Source organism: Oncorhynchus keta, chromosome 30, assembly GCF_023373465.1.
Source record: "Oncorhynchus keta strain PuntledgeMale-10-30-2019 chromosome 30, Oket_V2, whole genome shotgun sequence".
Taxonomy (NCBI): Eukaryota; Metazoa; Chordata; class Actinopteri; order Salmoniformes; family Salmonidae; genus Oncorhynchus; species Oncorhynchus keta.
The window spans coordinates 30,916,891-30,929,421 of NC_068450.1; the positions used below are offsets into that span (position 1 = coordinate 30,916,891).

At 43.4% G+C, this 12,531-nt stretch overlaps 1 protein-coding gene across 1 annotated transcript in view; it reads left to right on the plus strand.

Annotated features, from left to right (window-relative positions):
* Positions 1–1,558: 1,558 nt before the first annotated feature.
* The window catches only part of LOC118380287 (protein diaphanous homolog 1-like), a 75,864-nt gene continuing 64,891 nt past the window's right edge, over positions 1,559–12,531 (plus strand). The window contains exon 1 of the mRNA XM_052487004.1: positions 1,559–2,345. Within this exon, the coding sequence (XP_052342964.1) occupies positions 2,241–2,345 (105 nt within the window). The 5' untranslated portion in view covers positions 1,559–2,240. The remainder of the gene's footprint in view (positions 2,346–12,531) is intronic.

Genomic DNA, 12,531 nt, shown 5'->3' on the forward strand with positions numbered 1-12,531 from the left:
ACATATGTTTGTTTATTTTGTTCAGTAGTGTTTATAACAGTGGTTCTCAACCTTTTTTCGGTACTGGAACCCCTGCATATTTTGAGGCAAGGTTTTGAGTGGTCCTCAGGGACCTCCACCCCTCTATATTATATGTAAAGTTACTGGAACACCTGCATATTTTGAGGCAAGGTTTTGAGTGGTCCTCAGGGACCTCCACCCCCTCTATATTATATGTAAAGGTACTGGAACCCCTGCATATTTTGAGGCAAGGTTTTGAGTGGTCCTCAGGGACCTCCACCCCTCTATATTATATGTAAAGTTACTGGAACCCCTGCATATTATGAGGCAAGGTTTTGAGTGGTCCTCAGGGACCTCCACCCCTCTATATTATATGTAAAGTTACTGGAACCCCTGCATATTATGAGGCAAGGTTTTGAGTGGTCCTCAGGGACCTCCACCCCTCTATATTATATGTAAAGGTACTGGAACACCTGCATATTTTGAGGCAAGGTTTTGAGTGGTCCTCAGGGACCTCCACCCCTCTATATTATATGTAAATTTACTGGAATCCTTGTGCTGCTGAATACGTTCATTACACTTTTTAATTTCATGGACCCCTTGCCATTACACCAGGGACCCCTAGGCGTCCACCTACCCTGTTTGAGACCCCCTGCTGTATAGTATGATATATGTTATTTTGTTTAGTAGTTTTTAGTACATGACAAGTACACTTACTAATTATTTATTTAATTTAAAATTGCATACTTTGTGTGACATACTTGTCCATAGCTGTTATTTGAAGAGTTGAGACACTGACTGAACAATACCTAAGTATTTCTGAAGGATATTTTGGTTGATTTGTTTGGGTTTTTCATTGTAGTTAGTTAGTTTGTAGTTAGTTTGCTTTTAGAATTGTACTTATTCTGAGCGTTTTGTTCTTGTAAAGATGTTGTAATAGACTCAAACCAGTGTCACATATTTAATGACTATATAAATGAATCAGAAAAAGTTCAATAAAAACATATTACAACGTAGGCTATGTGTTACAGCACTACTTTTGGTGTCCCCCTCAGGAATGGCTCTTGAGAAAATGTAATGTAATTGTCCCCTCCAAAGTTGATATCAGATTTTCACCCCTGCAGCTAGCCCCTTCTTATTCATGGTATCTGTTGCTTTTATACAGGTCTTACTACTCGAAAATCGTCTTTATTCTCGCTTAAAAAACTCCTGTGGCTTATTTTCAAATGTTCATGTTTCTAAATGTCTGCGCAAGAGTGAAGGTTTCCTGCCAGAGAGTAACGGTTCATGTGATTGGGTGTTAATTATTTGACTAGGCTACCTGTATTTGACATTGTGTTGTTATTTTGCTGAACACTAGATGGTTTCATTTTATTTAATGGCAGTGAAATGAGGTTACTCAGACGAGAGAAAAAAAATCACCCAAATATATACCCCCGTTAGAAAAGATAAATGTACTGTTTGAATTTTTAATTCAAAATAAATAAATAAGTGAATCACATTTTTATTTTGTCGTACCCCAGTTTGGGAATACCTAACCTACTGTATCTGTCATCTCTCAGGTGTAGTTCTAGTGCGCATGACTCCTCTCCCAGCCGTTCTAATTCGTCAGCACAGGAAGAGGACTACTGTGGATGTGTTTGAACATTGTCACTCGGGAAAGTTAACTTGTTGCAGTAATGGACACGAATATGGGGAAACCACACGACTACCGTGTTGTATAGAAACAACTTGTGGTAGTAGGAAGAACCGTCTTTGTTCACCGAGTTGTAAGATATTTAACGTTAGCCACTACATAGATAGGGAGGCACTCAACATTTGCAAGGATTACGGGCAACCCTCTTTATTTGGGACGACAACTGTGCAACATTAACTAACTAAGAGGAACGGTATAGTTGTCTTTGGGGCAACAACAAAGAGTCGTCAAGAGTGGCTCCTATACGTTTTCCTTCCGCTGTTTGGGGTACTTTAAATTTCCCTCCTTTTTCCATCACAGGCGGGGGTTCGGGTTATTGGCTAGCTAGCCACTCGCTAATAGTAACTAGTCCAAAAGCAGTAACTTTCGGCGAGTACAGACAGGCAGCAGGGTCTACTCAGATATTTTTTTTCGTCGGAAAGGACAACTTTTCATAACTTGGTAGCGAGGCGTGAGTTTTTTTGTGTGTAAAAATACGTTTATCACCGGGTGTGTTCGTGAGTTTATTTTTGTTTTCCCTTTTGAGGAAATTGTCTAAATCACAATGGATCCTAATGCGGGGAATTCTGCCTCTGCTGCTGCTCCCAAAAGCAAGAAGGACAAAAAAGAAAAGAGAAATTATGAAGATGGAGACGGGAAAAAGAAATTTGTACGTATTCATATTTCACTGGTTGTGAGTTAGCTAGCTTATGCTGTTCAATGTTACTTATGAGCTCTGATGGCAACATGCTGAACGAGTGTGGACTCATCAACAGTTACTTATTGGTAGAACAAGTGGCTTGTCATTATATCACTTGTAACTCTGTCTAGCAGTCCTGTTTGTGATTTATATTTAATTTGCAACCAGTTTAACATTATTCAGCGTGTTTTCCGAAAACTCTGAAATCTGCAAGGCGAATGTCAAACCTTGGTTTGTGAACACATGAGGAAGTAGTTAGTTTACCACCTGCTGAACGTCTGAAGTGTTGCAATGAGGGACATTGTAACAAACTGCATGACTCGCGGTTTGGAAACTAACCCGGTAGTAGCAAGTTCTGTTGTTTGATTTTGAGAATTCGGTTAGGGTTTTCAACAGGTTACGGTCTCCGGATTGAGCCAGGGTTATAGTTAAGTACATTACAGATCTGGAATACATGTTCTTTTACTCGTCGGCAAGCAACTTCATTGTCTCCCTTGCAGTCTACTATTCGGAAATGTAATTAACACGTCAATGACAATTTTGAATGGGAAGTGGATTTAAATCATCAACATAAAGAATATGCTACTTTGTATCGTAGAGTTAAACAGACGTGGTACATCGCGCTGACTGTAGTAACCTGGTGGAGGTGACGTAGTAACATCACAGCCAGTGAGTACCCATGGCAAGAATGGGTGTAATTCAATGTGATGAAGATGTCAGCTAAATGTCCATGATAAGCGGTCTGTCATTTTTCGGTTGATCATCTCAGCTCTAACACAGAGGTCATTAGATCGATCCTACCTGGACACACCTCTAGCAGAAATAACCCTTCCCAGCATGCACCACTGCCCCCACCTGATGCTCATCCCACCAGACAGAGGCCACTGATTGGCTGATGGTGGACACACCCAGTTAGTTTTAGGACACTGTAACAAAACTCTTGACCTCTACCTGTTGAGTTGTTCAGATTTGGGGGGGTTGCAGGGGGATGGATATTATTAGTAGACATTCCACAGTGGATAAAAAAGAGCAGTGTTGTTAGAGATGACATGGCTATGAGGCTGAGTCAGATATATGCATACAGCTGCAGAGTATGTAGCCTAAAGCGAGTGCGCTCTGTCTCCTAACTGGATAAGTGACTTGTGTAAAAAGTCTGCTATGCCAGAGCAAGACATTCGCTCACTGCAGGAATCTCTTCCTCTACATACTTGTACCTATTCCTCTCTTTGACTGTACATTTTTTGTTTTCTGTAGTTTCGTCACATTTGCTTGCTTTCTGTTGCCTTCAGTCTCTGTTTTTAGCTCATGTGGTTGAGTTCGATGAGCATCTGGAGGATGGAGCTTTGTTAGGCATGGATCAGGAGATCATTAATCCATAGCTCTATGCTACTGACGTAGCCCACTAGGTGATGAACGCTATGGTAGACCCATGTGTTGAGTCCTTGGATTGGGTGGGTGTAATGTGCTCTTTGTCCCAGTGTCAGTCAGGCTGGACACAGCTTGTCAACTCACTGAGGAGAAAGTGACAGAGGTGATAAAACATGCTGGCTGAAGAGCTGTGTCAAGAACCGTGTCAGTGTCTGTGTGTTGGTGTGCATTCTGCATTATACGTGTGTGTGTGTGTGTGTGTGAGGATGGCGAAGACCAGAGAACACGCCATTCTGTGCTACTTCGCTAACTTTAGTAAATCCCTCTGTCTTCCCTTTTAGGGAGTTAAACAAGTTCCTGTGTGTGTGCATGTACCCCGCTGCCTTGGTTTACTGAGTGTTCCACACTAACTGCACTGATGTTGGTTCCACCTGTCTTTGATGGTGAATGCTTACTCTGTTGCAGTCAGTTGGGTTTGGTGAATGAACACCCATTACATATGCTTTGTTCTGTCCATTTCACCTCTCCATTTTATCACCGATAAACACTTGCTTTTGACACGTTCTTTGACCTCATGCCACGTTCCTTCCTCGCCAAGGGCAAAGAGATGTTTAATCTACATGTAGGATTATTGTGTGTGTGTGGTCTACAGGTGTTTGAACTTTCATGTTAAACTGTATCTGGTGTGTGTCGCTGGGCTGTTCAGTGACAACATGGGCTCACCTTTTAAACTCTTCAGTTGTATTGAAAGAATGGGAGTCATTTCTGCTCTTCTTTGTCAAACATCCTTTTTCTTGGACAGAATCCTGAGCGTTTTCTCGTTTACACTTTTCTCTTCATTTAGGAAAAAAAATCAGTCTACAGTACAAATCCAGCTATTACCTCATTTTACTGTTTCAATGTTTCTTTACTACGTTTCAAGATTTTAGAAGCCAGTTTGAGTTAGTAACTGTGTGTACATATCTGCTTGTCATTCGCTAAACAAAGACACAAACCTTCTGACTCTTTAGTCTATATTGTTGCAGGAAGTTGTGCAAAAATGAAAAGCAGGAAATTGCTTTTTTCTTCCCCAGTAACCTTTCTGTCACTACACTACCCCTCCTCCTCCTCCATCTATTGTGGCAGGGCCCAGAGGCACCAGTGTGGGTAGGAAATACGTTTACACAACTCAACTCAACTCACTGTTGATATTTTTGACCATACTCTTAAACTGAGAAGGCGCACTGGGCTGCCTCGTGTCTGAGAAGGCGCACTGGGCTGCCTCGTGTCTGAGAAGGCGCACTGGGCTGCCTCGTGTCTGAGAAGGCGCACTGGGCTGCCTCGTGTCTGAGAAGGCGCACTGGGCTGCCTCGTGTCTGAGAAGGCGCACTGGGCTGCCTCGTGTCTGAGAAGGCGCACTGGGCTGCCTCGTGTCTGAGAAGGCGCACTGGGCTGCCTCGTGTCTGAGAAGGCGCACTGGGCTGCCTCATGGCGTAAGCATGCAGGGCCTTACTTCTACACAGAGAGCGATGAACGAGGGGATGGCATAACTCAACTGGAGCCCTGTTAACCTGCCATGTTTAGCCTCCCCAACACACACACACTTCTAGTATAAGGGGATGGCATTCCTCAGCTAACCCCTGGTCATCCCAGACACCTTGTTAAACTGCCATGATGTTTCTCTGTCGGTGAGTCTGACCAATGTCTCAGTTGAGAACCTGACCTCTGATCCTCATGGTCGTGGCAGGCCTACTCAGAGCTACTCGCCTGTACTTGTATGTGTGGAACATCAAATCACAAAATCGCAGTATCGAATTGCAACACATAGAATTGAGAGAATCGCAGTGCATATCATATCGGCAACTAAGTATGGTGATATTGTATGGTGATGTCCCTGGTAATTCCCAGGCTGAAGGCCAGCACAGGGTGTATGAGCTGTGTGCAGCCATCAGAAGTGCATGGTGCTTGGATCTGCCAAGCATGGTCATGTACACGCACGCCCAATCAACCACATCTAGATCCTCTGTGTGACTGATCCCTGACAGCACTTATCCATTCTAGCTGGTAGACTTTATTTCCTTTCGGAGTCGCATATTTCCTTCTGTGGCTTTGCCACCTGTAGGTTCGGCAGCAGGTTACATCACCATAGTAATGCACACTTCCTGATTTTGTTGTTGTTTGCTGTCCAATAGGAGAGTGCTGCACAACTTACTAAGGTGTCTTACCTCGCCCAGACTTAACATGAGGATATCTTAGGGTCAAATTAACTTGAAATTGTCCATTATAATCTTTTAAATTTGGATTCTATCCCAAGAGTATAAATTGAGTGAGACGCCGAACTGGTATCTTTAAGTCATGGTGAAATGCTTGAATGGTGTTATTGGAAATGGTTGCCACTGTCTTGCCCTAGAGTGGGGAGTGGTTTGTGTGTGTAGCTCTGTACTGACGCCCAGGGAGCTTGAACTATGAGGATCAGCAGCGACTTACCTACCTGCGTCTAAGTGCTTACTCAGATACTCTTATGGATGTGCAGACATAGACCCCAACTAAGAGGGGGCTTTGTTCGAGGCCTTCTTGTCTAATCCACCCAAACCACTAATATCTATGATTAACAGTGTTAAATAACACGTATATGTAAAAAAAAAAAAACATCTGTTGCCAGCTCAAGTCGCCAACCCCCCAATGCTCTCTCTCTGGGTTGGACAGCTAGCTACATAGCTACACCCAATTATACTAAAGTCAAAATCACCATGTGAAGTAGCTAGCTAGCTGTAAAATTGTCTAAACAAACTGAACAATTAATTTAGGAGTTCTCTCAGAGGGAGTATAGTCGGTTGCTATGGCAACAGCGGCCCTTTCCCCCAGACACACGGCGTGGTACACTATTTAGGTTGGGCACATCTAGGCGAGATATCTACTTTCTCATGACGATATAAACAGATGGTATGGCCATACTTGTCGAACACATCAATCATCTATTGGCTGATTAGGTGATCTGTAATGCAGGTAATTGTTTTAAAAGTGCTATGAAATAGTGTGTTCTCTCCAGTGATGAGAACCATGTAGCCAATGTTCCCTCTAATTTTTTGGGGTACTGAGCAAAGTTCAGGTCTGCAGAGCGCAAACTTCCAGCGTGCGTTTAGTGTGAACACGGAGGCTGTACCTGTTTAAGTTAGTTTTAGACAGTGGTCAAGTAGGCTACAGTGGTTATGTGATCATAATGTAGGCCTACCATCAAACAGAATGGGGAAAATGCTTCCCCTAACATTTCAACATGGAAATGGCTGTTCTATCATTCAGCCTACAGCAGCAGCCAATGTGTGGTATTCAATGTAGGTTTACATTCCATGAGATTTAAATAAAACCATGCAGGGCTTGACAATAACCTGCTAATCTACTTGTCATTCAGGCAAGGAGGTGAATGAAAATGTGGTGTTTGATGCAAGAAACCACTTTACAAAATGAAATACATGTATTATTCCCATACCATTATTATTATTAGAGAATCAAACAAATTATGCTACCCTCTGCCTATTGTCTACTTATTCAAGCCTTACTCAAAATACAACACTGCCCCTTTAAGACAAAAAAGCTTTTTACCTGACTATCATTTGAACATTTTGTGCTCTTGATGGAAGCAATCACTCCCCTATTGCTGACTACAGAGGATCTATAACTGGACTAATAACTCACTAACTAGCAAAGGATAAAAAACATGTGCACACATCAAAAAAAGCGCATCTACTCACGACCACTCATGCTGTAAACATAGTCCAGTTCAAAGTGAACGGCACAGATCTATACTCCTATATAGCAATGCTATATTTTTATATGGTCCTACTGCAGTTCTCATTGGTTGATGCCGCACCGGTCTGTGAAGATTACGGGCTGTGTAGTGTGTCAATGCAATAGCATCCTACTCCCATGCGTTCTGCCTACAACAAAATATTTGCATAGTTGGTTTTGTTTCTGTATGTTGCATTGGTTAATGTGGTTAATATTGCATTGATTCGATCACAGTTCCCACAGTAAAGGGAAACATTGATAGTGTTAACTGACAGTGAAAACTCTAGAAAGTTGAGTGAAGTTCAACCAAGTGCGTCTCTGTGTGGGCTGGTATTTCTTCTGCACGGCAGTCCCGGGGAGCTGCACACCAGCTTGCAGATTAGAGGGAACATTGCATGTAGCTGGGACGCGTTCCTATACCATTTCCTGATTTCACAGACGGACCACTTAGAAGTTAAATCATGGGGAAAATTGTCATTGAACATAGGCTTTTATCAAATTGACAGGAGTTTCATGCTTTTTAATTCTGGGGGTGGATTATCCCTTTAACGTATTATTTTAGCACTGGCTTGAAGTTAGCATCGTTATGCCTAAAATCAGCCGTGTAAATCTAAGTTAGCGTCATGACTAGAGGTTGACCGATTATGATTTTTCAACACCGATATCGATTATTGGAGGATGCAAAAAAAGCTACTACCGATTAATCGGCCTATTTTATTTTTTTATTTAATTAAATTGTTTTATTATTAATTTAATATATATATAACACACAGAAATACGAGCCGTATGTCATTAATATGGTAAAATCCAGAAAACAAAACATTTATCCTTTCAGTGAAATACGGAACCGTTCCGTATTTTATCTAACGGGTGGCATCCATAAGTCTAAATATTCCTGTTACATTGCACAACCTTGAATGTTATGTCCTAATTATGTACAATTCTGGCAAATTATTTACGGTCTTTGTTAGGAAGAAATGGTCTTCACACAGTTCAACGAGCCAGGCTGCCCAAACCACTGTATATACCCTGACTCTGCTTGCACAGAACACAAGAGAAGTGACACAATTTCCCTCGTCAAAATAAATTAATGTTAGCAGGCAATATTAACTAAATATGCAGGTTTAAAAATATATACTTGGGTATTGATTTTAAGAAAGGCATTAATGTTTATGGTTAGGTACACATTGGTGCAAAGACGGTCCTTTTTCCTCGAATGCGCTTGTTAAATCATCACCCGTTTGGCTCAGTCGGCTGTGATTCGATGATACATTAACAGGCACCACATCGATTATATGCAACGCAGGACAAGCTAGATAAACTAGTAATATCTTCAACCATGTGTAGTTAACTAGTGATTATGTTTAGATAAGTTTAATGCTTGCTAGCAACTTAACTTGGTTCCTTGCTGCACTCGCGTAACAGGTAGTAAGCCTGCCACGCAGTTTCCACGTGGAGTGCAATATAATAGGTGTCCAAATACCGATTTGTTATAACTTGAAATCAGCCCTTATTAATTGTCCCTTTCGATTAATCGGTCGACCTCTAGTCATTACACTTAACCGGAACATTGCATGAAGTGGCCTGAGCCAAGCAACAGATTCAGTGAGCTCAGTTTCTCTCATAGTTACGATTCAGGTAGCTAGTTCTGTCTTTGGAATACAGAGAGGGGTCATAACCTCTCACTCTCTTTTGAGTGATCTTCTCACTGAAGTTGCCCTCTCTTCCCCGCACTCTATCCCCCTCTCTTCCCTGCGCTCTATCCCCCTCTCTTCCCCGCGCTCTATCCCCCTCTCTTCCCTGCGCTCTATCCCCCTCTCTTCCCTGCGCTCTACCCCCCTCTCTTCCCTGCGCTCTATCCCCCTCTCTTCCCCGCGCTCTATCCCCCTCTCTTCCCCGCGCTCTATCCCCCTCTCTTCCCCGCGCTCTATCCCCCTCTCTTCCCTGCGCTCTACCCCCCTCTCTTCCCTGCGCTCTATCCCCCTCTCTTCCCCGCGCTCTATCCCCCTCTCTTCCCCGCGCTCTATCCCCCTCTCTTCCCCGCCAGGTAGACAAACAAACAGTCAGACAGATGGCCAGGTAGACAAACAGACAGATGTGTGAGAGAGAGAGAGTGTGAGAGAGGGTGGGTGTGTGTGTGAGAGAGGGTGGGGGTGTGTGAGAGGGTGTGTGTGTGTGTGAGAGAGGGTGTGTGTGTGAGGGTGTGTGTGAGGGAGTGTGTGTGTGTGTGAGGGTGTGTGTGTGTGAGAGGGTGTGTGTGTGTGAGAGGGTGTGTGTGTGAGAGAGGGTGTGTGTGTGAGAGAGGGTGTGTGTGTGAGAGAGGGGTGTGTGTGAGGGAGTGTGTGTGTGTGTGAGGGGGTGTGTGTGTGTGGGTGTGTGTGTGTGTGTGAGGGTGTGTGTGTGAGAGAGGGTGTGTGTGTGAGAGAGGGTGTGTGTGTGAGAGAGGGTGTGTGTGAGAGAGGGTGTGTGTGAGAGAGAGAGGTTGAGAGGTTGAGAGAGAGAGAGGTTGAGAGAGAGAGAGGTTGTGTGTGTGAGAGAGGGAGAGGTTGTGTGTGTGTGAGGTTCTGCTAATACATGCTCTGGGTGCGTGTACAGGTACACAGTGTGAAACTTCTCTATGTATCCTCCTCATTACAGAGACTCAGGCTTTGGGTTTGGAGCATTATTGAAATGGACACTTCCTCACTGCAGGCATCTCTGTAGTCTCCCCATTCTCCTGGAACAGATGTGATAAGCTGTGAGCCTTGTCTCTCAGTCCGAGTGCAAGTACCCAGCTGTCAACCTACTCACTCTGGAGCCATGCCAATTAGTGGAAGGAAAGTTGTACGTGTCCTGGAGGGTCAATACTGGACAGGGATGTGTGGAGGTTTTCAGACAGTCAGATCAAGCTGCTCAGAACAAGGCTGTGGGTTCTGTAACTGCATCGGGGCAGCAAGGTTAACAGAATTATTCTTTGACTTGTTTTTTTTCATTTAAAAATGTACACCGAATAAAAACCATTGACTTCAAAGTTTGGCAAACCGTACAACTCTATGCTCAAATTTTAACAGTTTTCACTGAGAAATGTGCAAAAGCAAATTGAGTGGAAGAACTGTGCAGATTCAAGCTTTAGTAATGGAAGTATTGTCAAAACTCACTTAAATATCTGCTCTGAATTAAGATTCAAAGATGTCTGCATAAAGAATCTGTTGTCAGATATGAAAATATTGACACTGAACAAAAATATCAACATGCAACAATTTTATAGTTACAGTTCAGATATGGTAATCAGCCAATTTAAATAAATTAATTTGGCCCTAATCTATGGATTTCACATTATTGGGAATACATATATGCATCTGTTGGTCACAGATACCTTAAAAAAAGTATGGCCGTGGATCAGAAAACCAGTCAGTATCTGGGGTGACCACCATTTGCCTCATGCAGCGAGACGCATCTCTTTCATATAGAGTTGATCAGGCTGTTGATTGTTGCCTATGGAATGTTGGCCCACTCAACTTCAATGGCTGTGTGAAGTTGCTGGATATTGGCGAGAACTGGGACACGCATACCTTGATCCAGAGCACCCCAAACGTGCTCAATAGGTGACATGTCTGGTGAGTATGCAGGCCATGGAAAAACTGGGACATTTTCAGCTTCCAGGAATTGTGTACAGATCCTTGCGACATGGGGCCGTCCGTTATCATGCTGAAACATGAGGTGATGGCGGAGGATGAATGGCACGACGATGGGCCTCTGGATCTCATCACGATAAATCTGAGCACTCAAATTGCCACGATAAAATGCAATTGGAGGCAGTTTATGGTAGAGAAATTAAAATTAAATTATCTGGCAACAGCTCTGGTGGACATTCCTGCTGTCGGCATGCCAATTCCACACACTCTCAAAACATAGACCTATGTGGCATTGTCTTACAACTGCACATTTTTAGAGTGCCATTTTCTTGTCCCCAGCACAAGGTGCACCTGTATAATGATCATGCTGTTTAATCAGCTCCTTGATATGCCACAGCTGTGAGGTGGATGGATTGTCTTGGCAAAAGAGAAATGCTCACTCAGGGATGTGCAATGTTTTTGTGAAATAAGCTTTCTGTGCGTGTGGAACATTTCTGGGATCTTTTATTTCTGCTCATGAAACATGGGACCAGCACTTTACATGCTGCATTTGTATTTTTGTTTGGTATATTTAGGTTATTGAGCTACAGTAAGTGAAATGGAATTACATCTGGTAGGGGAGTTACGGTAACAGCATGGGTCCCTGTCTGATCTATACTATGAATGTCCTCCTATGTTTGGACATCACAGCTCAACACAGCAGAGTTAAGTACATTACTATACTTCTCTTTACTCTACTGTATTGTACTCTGCTATCCAAACTTGTGAAACATACTTCTATGATTTTCACTACGTAAAAGTATGTGGACTCCTGATCATCCACCATCTCATTCCAAAATCATGGGCATCAATATGGAGTTGGTCCCCCCCCCCCCCTTTGCTGCTGTAACAGCCTCCACTCTTTGGCGAATGCTTTCCACTAGATGTTGGAACATTGCTGCGGGACTTCCATTCAGCCATGAGCGTTAGTGAGGTCGGGCACTGATGTTGGGTGATTAGGTCTGGCTCGCAGTCGGCGTTCCAATTCATCCCAAAGGTGTTAGATGGGGTTGAGGTCAGGGCTCTGTGCAGGCCAGTCAAGATCTTCCACACCGATCTTGACAAACCATTTCTGTATGGACCTCGCTTTGTGCACGGGGGCATTGCCATGCAAAAACAGGAAAGGGCCTTCCCCAAACTGAAGTAAAGAATTGTCTAGAATGTCATTGTATGCTGTAACATTAAGATTTCCCTTCATTGCCCCAGACCATTATTTATCCTCCACCAAACTTTACAGTTGGCGCTATGCATTTGTGCAGGCGACGTTCTCCTGGCATCGGCCAAACCCAGATTTGTCCGTCAGACCACCAGATAGTTAAGCGTGATCCATCACTCTAGAGAAGGCGTTTCCAATGGCGGTGAGCTTTACA